Source organism: Rhipicephalus sanguineus, chromosome 1 (genome assembly GCF_013339695.2).
Source record: "Rhipicephalus sanguineus isolate Rsan-2018 chromosome 1, BIME_Rsan_1.4, whole genome shotgun sequence".
In the NCBI taxonomy this organism is placed as follows: domain Eukaryota; kingdom Metazoa; phylum Arthropoda; class Arachnida; order Ixodida; family Ixodidae; genus Rhipicephalus; species Rhipicephalus sanguineus.
Window position 1 is genome coordinate 296,454,970 of NC_051176.1, and position 19,209 is coordinate 296,474,178.

General features: G+C 44.0%; 2 protein-coding genes across 2 annotated transcripts in view; one reads left to right on the plus strand and one right to left on the minus strand.

Annotated features, from left to right (window-relative positions):
* Nucleotides 1-2,016, minus strand: part of LOC119379310 (rhotekin-2) — a 184,249-nt gene extending 182,233 nt beyond the window's left edge. The window contains exon 1 of the mRNA XM_037648584.2: nucleotides 1,856-2,016. Coding sequence (XP_037504512.1) covers nucleotides 1,856-1,993 — 138 coding nt within the window. The 5' untranslated portion in view covers nucleotides 1,994-2,016. The remainder of the gene's footprint in view (nucleotides 1-1,855) is intronic.
* A 286-nt stretch (nucleotides 2,017-2,302) lies between these two features.
* On the plus strand, nucleotides 2,303-13,561 carry LOC119379313 (mitotic checkpoint protein BUB3). Its single transcript, XM_037648588.2, has 5 exons — nucleotides 2,303-2,320; nucleotides 4,083-4,301; nucleotides 6,863-7,084; nucleotides 9,614-9,797; nucleotides 13,113-13,561. Exons 2-5 carry the CDS (start codon nucleotides 4,104-4,106, stop codon nucleotides 13,490-13,492), a joined length of 984 nt encoding a protein of 327 aa, XP_037504516.1. The 5' UTR covers nucleotides 2,303-2,320; nucleotides 4,083-4,103; the 3' UTR covers nucleotides 13,493-13,561.
* The last annotated feature ends 5,648 nt before the right edge of the window (nucleotides 13,562-19,209 follow it).

The window sequence follows — 19,209 nt, forward strand, 5'->3', positions numbered from 1 at the left end:
ACTTAGTTTTCCGTGCATGTTGATCATCACGTGGCGTTCTTCTTAACCATCGCTTGTGGGGTGGGCAAGTCGGGTATAAGCATATTCGGCCTTCTTTGTTGAAACTATATATACTGCCCCGCCACGGTGGTCTAGTGGTTATGGCGCTCGACTGCTGACCCGAAGGTCGCGGGATCGAATCCCGGCCGCGGCGGCTGCATTTTCGATGGAGGCGAAAATGTTTGAGGCCCGTGTACTTAGATTTAGGTGCACGTTAAAGAACCCCAGGTGGTCGAAATTCCGGAGCCCTCCACTACGGCGTCTCTCATAATCATATCGTGGTTTTGGGACGTTAAACCCCAGATATTATTATTAAACTATATATACTAAACAAAGCGAGATAAGTGTCAGAGTCCTGCGAATTTATGTTCCTCGCCTTCAGGGGCGTAGCCAGAAATTTTTTTCGGGGGGGGGGGGGGGGTCACCATACTTTATGTGTGTTCGTGCGTGCGTTTGTATGTGTGCGTGTATATATACGCAAGCAAAACTGAAAAATTTGGGGGGGGGGGGTTGAACCCCCCCCCCCCTCCTTGGCTACACCCCTGCTCGCCTTGTATGTGATCTATGCCTTGGGTGTGGTCGGTTCGCCGCGTCTTCGGGGCCTAATAAAGGTAGTATTAACTTTTACGTAACCAGGCCCGTAGCCAGAAATTTTTTTCGGAATTGAGGGGGGGGGGGGGGCAATTCCTGGAGGCCTTGACTATTTGAGAAAAAACACCTATTTTCATTATATATTTCCCGTATAACACCCCCTCATCAAAATTCAGAGGGAGGGGGGGGAGCGGCCTAGGACACCCTTTCTGGCTACGGGCCTGTGCGTAACAATATATCTGACGCCATATCACGCTTTCCAACAATGCTTACTATCTTTACTACAAATAGCAGCAGTGGCAAAGAACACATAGTCACATTGCTCCCGCTGATGTTGTTTTCCTCTTTCAGTCTCGGCAAACGGCAGTCTTTTTCGTGGCCTCCACGATTGCGAAAGGCGCGCCGGTGCAATTTCAGAGGCCAGACCAGGAGGAGGCAATAAACTTTATTTACCTTTTCTTTTAAAAGTATCAATTGATGCATGTGGCGCCACCCTTCGAGCTCTCGAAGAGACGACGCGGCCTTGCCCTTCACCATGGCCTCGTCACTTCGGCTGGCACGTCGTAGTTCTTCTGTTGTGCTAAACTCTGTGTGCATGTGCCGATAATGATAACTGCTATCTATCGTCACAAGTGACTTGGCTATCTGCCCTACCGTGCTACCTCACTCGAAGCTGAAGGAATGCTTCACTAGTACAACACTCTGCAAAAGACCGACATATATGTCACCACCTGCTTCGCTCATTTATTCTTATTAGAATACTTATAATACAAGCAAGGTCCCCGTCGCATTCTACATTGCAGTGGCAACCACGTAAGAAACACGGGCAACAGCACGACAATAGAGACCTGGCAGTGGGCAAGTCGGTTATAAGCGTATTTGGCGAGGAAAGTGTCGGTGTCCTGTGCATTTATGTTCCTCGCTTTGTTTGGCACATCTGTAGCTTCGCGCGAAGACACTCGATCACGATATCCGTGGTTCGCATTAATGATAACTCAGTGACAACTACGCAAGAAACACGACCAAAAGCACGAACAATCTTAGCAGTCATTAGCGTGCGATGAATACTTATGCGCATTAACCAACGTCTTCTAAAAAGTGAAAGTGGTACATCGGGCAACTCTCAATGTTGGTCGAAATATTCGAGCAGTCTGCCGCAACGTTCTCAGCTGGCCCACCATATGCCCCGCATATTTTCATACTACTAAAAGCGGAAACACCTTACCTTCCGTCCCGATAATGTGCGCCTCCTTCGAAGCCTTTCCTTGCTAGAGTCACTCAGGAATCGCAGATAGTCGAAGTTGTTCTCACTTTTGTCGTTGCTCTTCACTCCTCGTCGGCAAGCTTTCAAAGTTGGCGCCATCTTTGAAGTTTTGAAATGTGCGGAACGGGCACGGAGGGGAACGGGCGAGACCACGAACGCGACGCACAGCAGCGGCTGAAACGAGCGTAAGTCCCTGCAGTTTCAGCATTACTTCTTAAGCAAATTAATATTACTGTATTAAAGTAAAACGCAATAAAGTAGCAATTGTAATTGAGTACAATATAATTTCAAGTAATTTCAATAAATTGAGAAATAACACACGTCGCTAGCGCCCTCAAGCAAAAAAAAAGGCGAGTAAAGAAAACTGCGAAGTTTGCCAAGCCTTGTAATCTTCAGTGGTTCTCGCTGGCGTTCGTTGTGCGGTGGGTATGTTTTCAAATTGCATATTTTTAATGGTACTACTTGCCTTATCCCCGCGTGAATGTTTAATTAGTGTTCCATTGTAATTGTTAAATACCTTGTTTTTGTTTCAGTGTGTGTACGTGTTCAAGTGTAATAGTGTCATCATTGATACCTGGTAGTTTCGGCAGTGACACTGAACGTGATGTGCCCGGCTTTCGCTATTTTATGTCTGCTTTCACGTAACTGCAAAAACAGTGCTTAAAGTTGTCGCAATGACTTGATATCTTTCGTTTCAACTGGCTGATGCTGTGTCAAAAATGTGTTCTGAGACGTTGTCATGTTTGTGTTTGTACAAAGCGCGCGAAAGAAGTCGTCTTCCATTGACGTTTTTTGATTGTGAATTCTCGATCTTTGATTGGCTAGACGGTCCCAATTCGTGGTCGTATAACGCAAATCAGCTTCTGATGATGAATCTTTGTTTTCGTTGGACCTAGAGAAGTTTATCTGCACTAAACTTTTTGGATAATATCGTATGTTTCCTTTGCTCGATTTTTTTTTCGAAATTGGCAGTTACAAATCATCTCTACAGTTACAAGTGATGCCTGCTTCACAGATGGCAGATTCGAGATAATTAGCGACATGTGTGAATTTTTCCTATTTCAAATTTTGCCCTGATATATTGCTTCTTTCAATCACTTCTACATTTTCTTACATGACTATGCAGGAGGAGAAAATGGGGCAGGGTTCTGTTTGGTGTCGCAGAAGTCCGTGGTATGCCCGTGTCACTGTGGCGCACGTAACCCACGAGCCGCTTCGCCCTTCTCAGTATTTTGCCAGCGTCCGTGGTGTGCCCGTGTCTTTGGGGCGCACGTAACCCACGAGCCGCTTCGCCCTCCTCAGTATTTTGCCAGCGTCCGTGGTGTGCCCGTGTCACTGTGGCGCGACCCACGAGCCGCTTCGCGCTTCTCAATCTGGCAACAGACTTCTGCGACACCAAACAGAACCCTGCCGAAAATGGGGCTTAGGATTTAACAAGAAAACTGTGAGGCCCAGGCCGTCTTTGCGTGGCGATCAGCAATGCAAGCACATATGCCCCCCCTCCTCCCCTCCTCCCTCCTTTGAACAAAGTGGGATTTTAAGCACTGTGTAAATGTACGTGAGGAGTGGTAGAAGTGAGATCTTGCATTTGATCTTTGTGACGCATGAAAATATATCAGCAGATTACTTTTCGTGCATTACAGCAAAAGAATCCTTAATACATTATATGACTCCACAACTTTACTGCCACTTTAACATGAGATAATATTGCTCTGCATTTTTCAGGGCTGTGTTATCTGCACATATAGACTTTGGATTCCTGGTTCACATGCACGTATTGCTATCGCTGTTTTTCTCAATGGTAAACGCAGCAGAAAATTAAAATTCTTGTCTGCATAAACTTATCCAGGGCACTTCAGTACAAACTTAGTGAAGCATACTATAGACTGCTTCTTTGAAACCTTTTCTTGCTTTAACTCATTACTTTCCCCAAAAAAACCAAGGTAACCTCGCAGGCAACTGCGAGGTTACCTTGGTTCCATGCTACACGAAAGTTTTGCAGTGAAACATTGAAAAGTTGCCTGCATTAAGCAGTCAGCAGCTCATCTTCCACATGTGCTAACAATGCATGTGTGAAATTGCACCATGTGAGATGGGTATAACAGATTGTGTTGTTCTGGTGTTGAGATTGCAGTAGGTGTACAGATTAAAGGCATCACAATAAACTTTTTTTTCTTCTTCTGTGCAGGAGTAATCACTTCAAGCCACCATGACGGAGGTGCCAAATGAGTTCCGTCTGCACAATGCCCCATTAGATGCCATTTCATCACTCTACTTTGGTCCCAACTCAAACCAGTTTCTTTTGGTGTCCTCATGGGATAAAACAGTGCGCCTCTATGATGTCAGTAGCAACACCATGCGTTTGAAATACAGCCACAAGGGTCCAGTGCTGGACTGCTCATTCCAGGCAAGTAGAGGCAATCTTTCGCACGGCAGAATTTTTTTAACATAGTCTAAAAAATGCTGCTGACCAGTAGTCAAGGATACTGTGAACATGCGGGCCAAATATCATTGCACAGCATGCAGCAGGGAATGTTGCAATGTTGTTTCAAAAACAGGCAAAAATCACTCGCTCACTCTCCTCTCGGCAAACTACATGGACAAAAGGACTGACATTGTAGTCTTGCGTACACACAGTCATTGGCTGATTTCATGATCCCCAAAACATCCTCAGTAATATATTGTTTGTTTCAAGTTCAATAAGTGTCTCTTTCATCAAAAACCCCGAAAAAGTAACTATTTTAGTACTTCCAGTCTCAATCAACCATTGTCTGTTTATTGTTGTTTTCTTTTACGTTCGTGTGAGCCGGCACATGGCATACTACGCCCAATCTATTTCAAACACTATGCTCCGAGTCGGTCACTTGTCTTGTACTGAGCCTGTTATGACAGTACTTACTGATGCATATCGTTGTTTTGTTCCAAAACCACTGGTATGCTTGCCATTACCCGCTTTGTATCTTTTATGGACTTTGCTACCATGACGCCTTGCCAGACATCGCTTGGTGTTTAACTAATTGAATTCACTTCAGAAAGCACCAACTAGATTTGGCTACTATCCGTCGATCAATCTGACACGGGACAAAGCCGGTGTGCACCAGGTATTCGCAGAGCTTGGCTAGACTTTCACACAACATTAGTGCTCCTTGTGCTGCATAGTTATCACAGTATGCTTGTCATCATACCAAAAGTGTGCAAGCACGTTCAAAGGAAAAAAGAAGACAAAAATGCTGAATGTTATGACATGTGCTGATGTAGCTTCTTGCCCCTTTGTCAACCCCTCCATCCCTCCCCACTTTGTATAGCTTCCAGCATGCTTGTTTGGAAGAAAGAAGAGAGAAAGCACTCGGGGGGGAGCATGCGACAAATCCCTGTAACTCCGCTCGTACTTGACAGATTTGAAAAATTTTTACTGCAAGTGATTCATGACACAATAAACTTCACACACGTGTGTACACCATTTTTTACACTTGTAGAGCTGAGGAACAGAATCACAGTTTTGCCGCAAGGGTGAAGCAATGAATGCGATTGCAACAAATCGGAGTGTTATATGAAGTAAGGCTAGCGGCAAACTCTTTTGGATCCGATCTTGCGTAACTCTACAAAACGCTGGTTAAAGTGAATGTAGCCGCTCCAGTGAGCGAAGTGGTTTTCATGCTGTTTGTCATCTCAACACAAAGCGATGAGAGCACACCACTTATACGAGGCGTCTAACGATGTCTATCGATATAGCACGGGTGCTGCACTCGTGACCACATCCTTATGATCAAAATTCACAGTTGCTGCTCGAGTCACGCAGCCCCCCCCCCCCTTCCCACCTAGTAGTGCCGATAGGCAGGGTGTTTCCTCGCTGCTTGACGAGCCATCGAAGCCAGGCCTCGCACGCAGGGCAATATTATCGCATGTGCCCTTTATGCGGTGGAGATGGCTGGCTCTTTTCATTTCTGCTTCAGTTGCATTCGTCCCCGGTGCTCGCGTGCTTTTATTAGCATGTAGAATATACGATGCGTGGGGCGACGTTATCGATTTGGACTTTTTATGGAGCGTGACAGCGATGGCGTCAGCAAAAACCTGCCGAGAGTGTCCATATAATTGCTATCGCAATAATATCTCCTGGAAATTGGCTGCCATCCTTGCAAATGAAGGCCACCTTTTGGCCCATCAGTGTTCAGATGTAGTATTCATAGTAGAAAACAGCGCGATACAAAGAAGACGAGACAGCGCTAGTCCTGTTTGGTCTTTCTTGTCTTCGTTGTATCGCGCTGTTTTCTACTATGAATATGTACCAACAAGCTCAAGTTCTAACGATTTTAATGATACAGTAATGTGGCTGTTTGGGCTCGTTGGTACAACTTATTAGTAAATTGCAGTGCATAAAGGGATTGAGATGGATGTGATGGGCATAGACATGCGTAAAAGGCTTTTGTTGTAGTGTTCATGTGTCTCTTTGTCTTTATGTGCTGCAGTTCACCAATATGTTCAGATGCAGCCAGTCACTATAACTGTATATAGCTACCTATTTTGCACACCTGAAGTTCTATATGGCAAATATGTGCACATTCAGCAGCATGTAAAACTAGCAATACCACTAGAAGTGGAATGGATCAAGGGCTCATTTTCTTTGTTAGACACAACCTAATGAAACCAACAGACAATGAAGCCAAGGAATGTGTAGGGGACATTATTTGTACTCTTTTAACTGTTGTGTAGTGGTTATGATATAAACGTAAAGAAATTAAAGTAGATGAAACAACAACTTGCCGCTAGTAGGGACCAACTCTACAACCTTCGGACAATGTAGCGGGAAGTTGTCTTTTTGTCCACTATAATTTCTTTACATATTTATCATAATTACTACATTACCATTAAAAGACTACAAATAATGTCCCCTATATGTTCTTTGGCGTCATTGTCTGTTGGTTTCATCACGTTACGTCTTAACAGTACTGCTGTAATTTCCCTCTTCAGGACGCCGTGCATGCCTGGAGTGGAGGCAGTGACTGTGAGGTCAAGTCCTTCGATTTCAACTGCAGTGCAGAGACTGTTGTTGGAAAGCACAGTGAGCCGGTGCGATGTGTTGAATACTGCTCTGATGTCAATGTGATCATCTCAGGGAGCTGGGACTCAACAGTGAAGTTGTGGGATCCCAGGTCATCAACGTGTGCTGGCTCATGCTTGCAGCCTGACAAGGTTTGTTATTATACGTGTAAAGGAAATTTTTACTTTGCTCTAGGAATTTCAAGGGGAATCGTGGTGACTTTTTATGTCCATTAGTTTGTGATAAGTTGTGCAAGCTGGAGTCTCACTGATCATGTATTTCATTTAATTTACCTAAAGATGCCATGAGGGGTTAAAGAGGTCTGTATTACAGTAGGCACTTTCTGTGATTTGCACTGCCTTTGCTTTGGCTTGGCTTAATTACACTGCCTTAACTAGGGCAAATACAGGCGAAATAGAGGTACCTATGTTGCACAGCACCCGGCACATGGATCATTCCTTTGGCAAAGTCTCTTGCACATAGCAGTCCCCAATTTAAGTGTTTTTTCAACATGCCAAGGAAGACGTCAGCCATAGGTTTAGGCACACTTGACGTAGTCCTAGGAGTGTGAATTAAGTGAATCAAGCCATGTAGCCATGACTAACAGCACTGATGTGTGATTCCATGTGAGCCAAGATGAATTTGACTGCATGTGAGTGTCATTGACTTTTGGCACGCTTGATGCACATGTGCTACGTGTGAGGGTGAGGTTAAATTATTTCCAGCGAATCTAAATCAGTCGCTTACATTAGAAACAGTGATCCTGAATAAGGACGTTTAGAAGATTTAACTTCATAATTGCAAGGTGCGAAGGCATAAGGGGAATTGCTTTAGCCTAACCTTGTAAAATATAGTCTTACGTGTCTATGCATAGCTTCTAACCTTACTGATATTTTAAAGTGGTCCGAACTTGAGCTTGCTGGTACAGATTTATGGGGAAAAAAAAGTGCGCAGACAGCGCAACAAGAAAGAACACACAGGATGAGCACTGTCCTTTCTGGTTGTGTGTGCTCTTTTTCTTGTCCAATTGCCTGCACTGTTTTTGCTATGTAGCTGGTTGATCTTGCATGCTCTCAGCAAACCTATGTACTATCGTGGACAACTGAAATGCAAATGAGAAAGCGCATGGCCTATAGCACAATCAGCGCAACGTGTACACTCAGTTCAGATGACGAGTTCAACAGTGCGTGTCCCGCTGCGATATGCTCAACTGTTATTTCCTGTATGCTAGTTGTAACACACCACTGCCAAAGCGCTGTTATCATTGCTGCCAAAGCAGATGGCTGTGACACATGGTGTTGCCGAAAGGCAGCCCACAGATGTGATCTGAGCGTGTACTTAGGCTGCTCTCAAGCAGGGCTTCTAACTATCGTTTCTCATTGCCCGCCATAGTTGCCTCATTATCAATTCTTTTTCGAATTTTTGTGTTATTGAAGCGAAACTCTAACACTATCATTCAGTGAGACTAGCACAAGCAGTGTGACTTTTCAGCAGAAGCACCAGTGATAAAGACGCGACGATATTGGCAAAGAAAAAAAGATCAATAAAACGACATGCTTGGTAGCAAGCTGAGCAAATGCTCCACTGTGGCCTGCCTTTCAGCAGCACAACAAGACATGAACAGCTACTTTGGCAGCAATTTTAGCGGTGCTGCCGTGGTTGTGTGCCAAAACTGGTAGTATACAGGGAGCAGCGGTTGGATGTATTGCAATGGGACACGCATTCCCACTCTCATCACCTGAACAGAGCATGCTCACCAGGTAGCGCTAATTGTGCTTGCTCCGCTGTTCACGTTTCAATCTGCATTTATCGCAGTGCCACGGTGCATGCGCCCTTCCCCTAGTGTAGAAGGCGCGAAACATTTCGGTGTGGTCTCATGACTCTCCATCTCTGAGGCTTTCATTCTGGTCATTTCAGTTGTCCTGAATCAACACGCAAAACTCTGCCTCCCTATCAAACTTATCAAAAAGGCGGATTGTCTACGCTAGTACGAGTTACCCACCATTGTAGCTTAGCAGGTAAGATATCACGCTGCTAAGCTTGAGGATGTGGGTTTGATTCTCAGCCATGTTGGCCACATTTTGATGGGAGAGAAATACAAAGAACACGCTTAGATTTTATTTAGGTGCTCTTTGAAGAAACGCAGGTAGTAAAAATTGATCTGGAGTCCACCACTATGGCGTGGCTCATAATTGTATCATAGTTTTAGCAAGTAAAGCCACAGAAATTATTATTATTATTGTAGTACAAGCTCCTCAGTAGCTAGAATTCATAAATTAGCATATTCACTCACTCAACGGTACCCTCACTCATACTCTCACTTTATCAGGTGTGAGTGTAAGCGAATAAGGTGAAGAGTGGACATAATTAAAAAGTCAGCTAGTGATGATGAAAGAGGGGACGTGAGTACGAACATCAATGACTGTAATAAATGCTACTAAGTGCAAGTGTGAATGCAAGTGAGTCGGTGAGTATAAGAGTGAGTGAGTGCCAGTGAGTGGTATATCTTGGCAAACTTAAATGGGGGGGGGGGGCTTGCTTAGACTTCGACTGCTAGAACAGCAATACATTTTGCTGCACAATTCTGGTATGTTTTGCTGGAGCGTAGCACATAATCTTTTGCTCTAAAAAGGGCTGGACATGACTACTGTTGACTTCCTAAACCTTTTATTCTTTTGCAGGTGTACACCATGGCTGTGTGTGGTGACAAGCTAATTGTGGGCACAGCCCAGAGAAAGGTGCTTGTATGGGACTTGCGAAACATGGGCTATGTCAAACAGCGGCGAGAGTCCAACCTCAAGTACCAGACGCGTTGTATCCGCTGCTTCCCAAACCAGCAGGGGTTTGTGCTTAGTTCCATCGAAGGTAGGTTTATCATCATCATCATCATCATCCTAGTACTACAACTGTCAGTGTGCTATTGTGGGTTGCATCATGAGCATTAGCCCTCCAAGGCAAGAACAGTTTGTTTAGTAATCTTTTAACTGGCAGTGTCTATAAATTCTAGCGAAATCCATTCCCTGGGTATGAAATTAGGTCTTCTGAATGATCTGTGATGGTTCAAATAAACGTTGTGTTATGTGCTTTACTAGTAGCATGTGCAGTGGAAAAGTGAGATCACCGAAACAGAACACCATCCTCATGTTTGGTTGGTTTTGTGCACGTGCAATGCTAAGAGCATTCATTAAACAGTACCATCGGTTTTCCAACTCTGGATAAATGTAACTGTGAGCGTCATCGGAAAGTTAAAGTGGACAGGCAATTTCAGCCACATCGTGATATGAAATAACAAAATATGGTATGCAATGATTCTCCACTTTTATTTATTATTGTTATTATTTTTCCTCTTCCTTTGGCTGTGGTTGATCCTTTGCTGTTTATGCTGAAGTCATTCTCGAAGTTGGTTATAAGCACCATACACTAGCCAGAGTGTGCAACATAGCTCTCATTTATCTGTCAAGTTTCGCCAACATCAGCCAATAGGGTAAGAATAAATTGAAACAACATCTAAAAAACACACAAACGCACTTTGAGGTTCACCACATGCAGTCAGTTGCTATCAGTGATATACGAGCCATTGACTAAGTAACTTTTTCTGTTGTTTTTACGTGCAAGTGTACATGCCCCATCTATGAATCGACGTTGTAGTGTGTGTTTGCGTGAGGATCAGTTTGCCGCGTTGAAAGCAACACCATCTAGAGGAAAGTCTAGGTGATGACGTTCAGTGAAACAGAAGGAGAAAGAAGATGAAGCGAAGCATCACGATGGAGGCACATGCGAGGAGAACTTCTTCTTGACCTAGTTGGTATTGCTTACTGTATGACATACTGCCGCTAGAAAAAAACATACACAGAAGAGAGGCACGAACAGGATGACATATGGGTGGCACTTCCAACTAATTTATTTCAAGCATGAAACAGCGATATGTACATGTGACACACACATGTTACAGTAGAATTTCATGAAGGGGAAACATGTTTGTATTTTTCTATTGAACTGAAGAAAATTTATCAGTCTTATTCAGTTTTCTTTTTTCCTTTTGCTAATTCATCATCAGCAGCAGCAGCAGCCTGTTCTATATCCACCACAGGACAAAGGTCTCTCCCAAGGATCTCCAATTTACCCTGTCCTATGCGAGTTTATTCCATTTTGTTCCTGCGAATTTCTTAATTATCACCCCACCTAACTCTCTGCTGACCTCGACTGTGCTTTCCGTCCCTTGGTATCCATTCAGTCATTCTTACTGACCATCAGTCATCTGCCCTACGCATTACGTGATCCCCCCACGTCAACTTTTGCCTCTTAATGTCGACAAGGATATCAGCTATCACTGTTTGTTGTTTACTTATCCACTCTGTCCTCGTCCTATCTCTCAGTGTTGAGCCTATCATTTTTCGTTACATTGCACGCTGCACAATCCTTAATTCCTTCTCAAGTTCATTTGTTATGCTCGTAGTTTCTACCCTGTATGTTAGGGACAGCAGTAAATTGCCTGTATAAATATGATTCACTTCAAAAATAAAAAATAAAGCTTTAAGGCTTGTGTCTCCCCACAAAACCTGAAGGGACTGGGAGAGTATGGCTCATTTAACGGGAGTTTCGTTTACTAAGAAAGTTGCATGAGGAAGTAGCAGTTCAGTACAAAGCCGACCAATTCAGAGGCAGTTGTTCCATTTAAGAGATTTCCCTTTCCCAACGTTCTACTATAATTGTTCAGCAAGCAATACAGAGGAAGTCATGCAAAGTAGGTGAAGCTACATGCCAAACATTAGTACTAGTGTTGTTCTTGACTGTTTGAAAATTAGTATAGAAAAAATTTGTTTTGCCGTTTGCACCGCATGTTCTAATGTGAAAAAAAAAACAAAAAAAACATGGCTGATCCCCCTTTCATAGGAATAGGTATAACACGAAAGTGAAACATGTCTTCACAGGGGTAGTGTAATTGAGCATTTATTTTGCATTGTTTCTCCACAAGGACAACGGAATGAATGCTATAGCAGCAAAATGTAATGTCACGCGAAGAACGGCAAGCAGTTCAGAACTTGCAGCGCGCTCTAAAGAAGAAGGGGCACATGAAAACAGCATACACAGGACGAGCACAAACGAACAACTGTCACAATTGTTACTTCTTTGCGAGTGAGTAGCGCGCTCTTTTCGGAAACGCGGCGGCTTCAGCGAGCAAAGTGACCTTCGTGCTCTCTGAATCATCAACGGAAACTTGCGGTGAAAGGACAAGACGCACGAGACACCCCCTGTAGAAGCGCGCTCGCATCGCAACGCGCAGGGCGACAACCTTTAAAGCACGCTCCTCGTGCCATCTCGATAGTGATCACAAGAACGCGCTGAAGCCACGGAGGTCTGAGTACCGCGAACGGCGAATGGTGTATATAAATAGCTTGCCGTTAGTAAGCTTAGGAATGTGCGCTCTGTGGCTCAGTGGTTTCGCACCGCGTACTGTGGATCGAGGGGTCGTAGGCTCGACTCCCGGCAACGGAACTTTTTCTTGCAAGTTTTTTTCTTTGCCATCTGTTGGTGTATATTTTACAACGTCATATCCGTGACGGAAGTACGTCAGTGGGGCCATGGTGGACCCCGGCATAAAACACTTTCATGTTAAAAATTCATTTTTGCTGAAAGATGGTGCCTCATTGTGTGGCAGTGCATTTAAGCACTCTTGTGCACATGTACTTGGGAGCTTTCCTTTTGGCTGCAGTGTACCATCAGTGTGTTGTACTGTGAGCTCGTGTTTCCCCTGATGATGTCTCTGAAGTCTAAAGCACACGTGTAGGAGCAACAATAAATGGAGTACACTCTTCCATTTAGATTTCTGTATTATGCTGTAGGGGAAGCTGTTCAAACAAAAATATTTAGGTCACTTCTAAAATGGAACACTTTGCTTTTGAAGGTGTGACATTAGAGTACAACAAACATTGAGACATGGATTAGCCAAGAGCTAATCCAGCAGCTCTAAGGACATGAGCCATCAAAAAAAATTGTTTTAACAGAAGTTGATCTGGGTTATAGAACTCCCAGAGGACATTTATTCCTGTGCCAGTTTAAAGTAGTTAATAATTTAGTACCAATAGTCACTACGTTCGGAACTTTTTTCAACACTTTGATGAGAAATATAATTTAGAGTTTGCCGTCTATCAATGTGCTGAATTGTTCCATTCCTTACAGGACGTGTGGCTGTTGAGTACCTTGACCCAAGTCCTGAAGTTCAAAAGAAGAAATATGCATTCAAGTGTCACCGCACCAAAGATAGCAATGGCATCGAGCTCATCTATCCAGTGAATGCCATTGCATTCCACAACCTGTACAACACATTTGCAACAGGTGGAAGTGACGGACATGTCAACATCTGGGATGGGTTCAACAAGAAGCGCCTGTGCCAATTTCACAAGTATCCATCAAGTATTGCTTCCCTGGCCTTTAGCCATGATGGCTCGCTGTTGGCAATCGGTTCATCATACCTCTACGAGCAGGGCTTCCTCGACAACACACCTCCGGACGCCATCTTTATTCGTCGAGTTACCGATCAGGAAACAAAACCGAAGTAACAGTGTTGTGAATGGCTTGGTTTTATTTTTGTCTGTGGCAGAAATAAATGTGCGTGTTTATAACGTGTACATGTCATGCGCATTGTAAAAAGTTTGTTAGTGTTCCTATTTGTTTAAAGAGTGCTGAGAAGTTGACTGTTTTCAGTGGCGACATGAAGCTGTCAACCTAAGCACCCCTGCTGGTGGCACATCGGTGGTGTGCGGTTACATTTTTTGTATTTAACACCTGGAGAGGGAAATGTTAGGGGCGTGCAAATAGTGAATTTTAGAAGCAAATTGAATACAAATAAAATAATGATGACACCGAATTGAATACGAGTACAAATCGAATACTGTTCGGATAGTTTTCAAATAGTAAGGCAACCATTTTCAAAGCAGCCCTAGAATGGTTATGTTTTCTCTTGTACCACAATATGAAGAGGCTAAAAACTTAATTCATTCATTCACTCATTCGATTCTGGCTTGCAGTATTTGGTAGCTTCTCTCCTGTCACGGACAATGAGGCAGTCACACCCATTTCCTTCGCCGTGAAAGACGCCGCTGCTGCGGGACAGTTATATTTCTGTTTCCCATTTTTTCCCACTGAGGCGCGGCAGCGTTCGGTTGCACGGGCGGTGCGTACACTGCGTAAGCGCTTTCGTCGGCGCAGTCGAATCGGGAATTCCGTACGCTCGGCAGGCCCAACATTTGTTAGGCGCGAAACAAGCGTCGTGATTGTATCGGCCTTGCATGCATGCATGCTCGCTGACTTGTATGTGTGTCGTTTTCATACGCGCACAGCCTTCAAGCTGCCTGTTTTGTACTCGCCTGTGCCGGCTGCAGGGAATAGGCGCCGCCCTAGCTGCTCGATGAGTCGGCAGAAATATCGCCGACTCTTCAGTCTCTCACATTTTCTTGCTAAGTGCAACTGAAAGCCGCGGATTTTTTTCTGCGAACGGGAGATAAAGAGTTCTATAGTTGCGTTTCCTTGCGCAGGACTGTAACACAACCAAAAGCAAAATTTCAGTGTCAAAGTTATTCACGTTTTGTTCTTACTTGATTGCCGCTTTCATTACCCTGCCATTACTTTTGCACCCTTAAGCCTGCGCACACACGCACGCACAAACATTGCAACGCTGCTTAAAAAAACTCAACGCTTGCGTGTGCCTTCTCGGCACTCCGTCTCGACTCATTTCATTCATTCAGTTCATTTCATTCTCGAAAGGGCCCAAGCATTTCATAACATTTTATTTGAAACAAATATTCACTAGCTTTCACAAAGGAAGATTACTATTTCTTTGAAGCGACAAAAATACCACAATTTTGTAAACTGAGGCAAGCTGGCTTACAGTTGCAACTATAGCCTTAGAAATATTTTGTAAATGCAGATTGAAATGCAGGAGTAACTATAGTATTCAAGGTGGCACTTTGTCAATAGCTTTTAAATAAAACTGATATACAGGCTGTTTTATTTTTAGACACTATACAGATTTTTTATAAAAACGCCAGGCCTGCGCTGAAACCGCAGCACAGTCACAGCGAAAGCTGGAAGAGCGGCGTTTCTAAAGCACTGTTGTAAGCTCTCTTGGGGCTACTACAAGTACACTAGCAAGGTACCCACTACACCATAAATCACAATTTTTGTGAAGTTGGGAAGCACCTACTAAGCCATTATCTGTCATTCTGCGGAGAAGCGAGGCACCAGCTACACGTTTGTAAGCATTATGTGCACTTTGTTGACGCGACGACTGATGACGAAGAAGAATTATGGCTCAATCCTTTGTAATGGGTTGGAAGCTTTAAACGGCCCACCAGTTATGTAATTTGCATTAGGTGACGCCCGGTCGCTATGTCCCTCTCCCGCCATGCTGTATAACATATGTTGACGTGGGAGAGAGAGGTGGGGGGGGGGGGGGAAGAACTTTACTCCGAGGAAGTGGATCATGTGCTTATGGGCTTCCTTGGCAACCAATACAAGTGCACTTGCGAGGAACCCACTACGCTATATATCATTGTAATTTTTGAGAAGTAGGGCAGCAGGCACTGTGCCATTTTTCGTCATTCTACGGAGAGCGTTGGTACCTGCTATACGCATGTAAGGCATTATGCGCACTTTGTTGATGCTGTGCCTGATGACGATGAAGAATTATGGCAGAGTCCTTTGTAATGGGTTGGAAGCATTCAACAACCTACTCGTTGCGCAATTCGCATTGTGTAACGCCTGGTTACAGAATTCGCGTTGTGCGATGCTTGGTGCTTATTTTACTCTTCTACCACACTATATTGCATATTTTAATGTGGTTCCTTCCCGACATGAAGCCTGTATAGGACCTTTTTGCAAAGCAGTTTCAAGCACCGGCATGGCTCAGAGGTTGAATACTGGGCGGGCTCCCACGCAGAGGGCCCAGGTTCGAACCTCGTTCCATCCTGGAATTTTTTTTCTTATTTCGAGCGATAGTGGTTACGGACACCGGCGGTGGCTGTGGTGGCAGCGGACAACTACGGCGCCAAAAACGGCCGGTGAAATGATCTCACAACAGCTTTCACTGTAAAAAACCTATGACAGTAAGGCTCCTGTCGTTTTCGCACACGAACTCCGCGTCGAGGTGGAAATACTTTGCCACAGTTAAAATAACACTGTTTCAACTAATTAACAAAAGCCCATTAATTAACCATTTAAGTGTTGACTTGAGGGCAGTTTACATTACAAAGTTGTAATGCTTGCCAACTTATGCCATACCTATATTTTAGAAATCCCAAAAGTTTAACGTAGTTTGAGATATTTGTCATCGAATTCCATGGGCAAAATTGAAACTGATCGTGCAAGGCGCGCACGAAGCACGATCGTTCTGCTATGTCAGACCGGAATTACCTGTCGCATGGGAGTGACGAAATTTCAATGACGGTGCACCACGGTCATATGTTTTCGTGAAAAGCTGCAAGTCATCTCACTTGTGCCCGCGCGTCGCCTTACTTTTGCGAGTAGTATTTGGTGCTTATCGGTTTCTTTCGAACTGTGCACAAGAAAACTGCAATATCAACCTTTTCTTTGTCTGGGAAGCATAAAGCTCTGGGGTGGCCACTGCGGTGCTTCTTTTTGCAGACAGGCTAAATAGTTTTTCGCACCTCTTGATAGTTTAAGAAAGTAACAGATAGGCACCACCCATTGCATGCAAACATTAAGCTGTCTGCTAGTGTATTTCAGAATGTTTGCCGATTTTTCTGACCAGATTCTGCTTTCAAATTTCATCACTTCCCTGTCGCGTGCCATTCCAGTGTTCCGCCGCACTTTGTGCACACCGGGCGCGATCAGTTTCGATTTCGCCCTTGAAATTCGATGATGAATATATCGAACTACATGCAACTTCTGTGATTTCTAAAAAATAGGTATGCCATAAATTGGCACGCACAACTTTGCAATATAAAAACACCTGCCCTAAAATCAATAATTAGAAAGTTAATTAACGATTTTGGGTTAATTAGTCACCACACAACTTTTTCGGCAACTAAGAGGCTTTATTTCCGAGAAATCCGTATGGATTTCCTTGTGGCTTCGTGCTACAAACGGGTGGTTGTCTATTTTCCCTTTCTTAACCCTTCCGCCACCTTGCGGGTTTCCGCAGAACTGATTTGCAACCGCTAGGAAATGTAACAAATGGAAAGTTAATGTGCAAGTGGTTCAGTGGTTTATTCGCGCTGCTCATTAAATTGTACACACATTAATAGGAAATAAATTATTATTGTCTTGTACATTGTTAGGACTTCTCCAAAAAATGCTTAACATTAAAATATCTGCCAGTCAGCAAGGGCAACTTTAATTTAGCAAGCTTTCAGTAGTTTGGTGGCCTTATGTACAACTTCAAGTAAGCCTTTGTGAAAGTAGCTTTCTGCCTCATTTGTAGTGCTGCTACAAATATTACATTATAATTTTTGGGATGTTCTTTTTTTCGACATACTAATACATTCATTTTAGTGGACCACCATGAAATATAACAGCAGGGTTCTATCCTAATACCTTTTCCATCCAGTTTCACATACTTTGCAAATGACCTGTGGTAGACTGAATCCAGTCTACATGCATTAAAAAAAAAAGGCAGAAAGGTTAACACGGTGCTTACTGGCTATGGCATTGCTACTTGCAACACGTGAAATGCAAATGAACACCTCTTCAGTTCGCTGTGTGTGCACCACTAATGTGACTATGTCCATCTTCAAAGCCTGGTGCTATGTATAGGGGCAAGTCACTCAACAGGACCCGTTATACATGTGATATTGGTGTGCCAGCCATAGTGTACCACCTGCGAAGTGGGCTAGCATGCTGCATCTTGAGTAATCCCGGACAAAACATATCCAGGACTACCAACATTGTGATACGGCTCTCTTGCTGCACTGTGGAGCTCAGTTGTTAAAATCAATGACTCTACATTTTGGTCCTGTCAGGACCTAGAGTGGTAGCTTAGCAGGTTGAGGTGTTGTGCTGCTAAGCTTGAGGTTGCAGGTTCGATTCCCAGCCGTGGCGGCTGCATTTCAATGGGGGTAAAATGCAATAACATCTGTGAACTTAGATTTAGGTGCACGTCAGAATTAATCCAGAGTCCCCCACTACGGCGTGCCTCATAATTGTGCTGTGGCACGTAAAACCCCAGAAGTTATTCGTCCCATGAGGGTCGTGGTCACTGAAAGGCCACCTGTTGTAATAAAGTGCTTTTATAGTGACTGAGCAGCCAGACAGTAGAATTTATTTGGGCACATTGCTGCAAGTACTGCAAAACATACTTATGAATAAGCATTTCTGTCTTTCTATCTGTTAACGTAACTGCATGTTGTCTTCGTTCTTTCCCGTGAATCACAGTGCCACCCATAAGGCATTACAAATGCCAAGATCCTGAATGAAGTAACATGGTGTACTGGGCCAGCTGGTATAGGTCCGATGTCTTCTTCTGTGTACAGTTTCCTTTGCGCTACGTTTTAATACGAGCCAAGACCCTAGTCGGTTTATAGGGTTTAATGCCCCGAAGTGACTCAGGCTATGGGAGATACCATACAGGAGGGCGCCAGATAATTTCGAACACCTATATTTCTTTCACATGCACTGACATTGCACAGTACACGAGCCTCCAGCACGTCACTTCCATCGATATGCCACCGCCGTGGCCAGGATAGAACCCACGTCTTTCAGGTTAGTAGCGGAGCACCTTAACCTCAGGGCCACTGTGGTGACGAGGGCCAAGCTCCTGGGTACATCTAAATCAATGGACCCAAGCAGATGCTTATAGACATCATGTGTCTGCTGGTGTATATGTGCGCTCTTTCCCATTTTGCCTTTTCCTTCAGTCTTTAAAACTCCTTTGCCTATAGTCAACTAGACATCTATCTGGCTGACCTCCCAATCTGTGTTGTCTCCTCCTCTTTTTCATGTGGCTGCAGTTATCCTTTAAAGCTATTGGTGCAAAAATGAAGCATCGTTGCAGGATTTTAAATTAGTACTGAATTTGGAAATAGTATAACCTTCTAAATTTCATGCATTTTAAAATAAATTCCTAAACTAAGAAGATTACATAGCAGACATTGTAAGCTGACGTCATGCTGAAGTGCAAGAACCTCTGCCACCACAATATCATCAACTGGCTATTTGCAGAGTCTTTCTCTTGCTGTGGTCGCCCAAGCTGAAGGTCATGGGTTCGATTCCTGGCCACGGTGGCTGCATATCGATGGGGGCTAAATGCAAGAAAACCCAT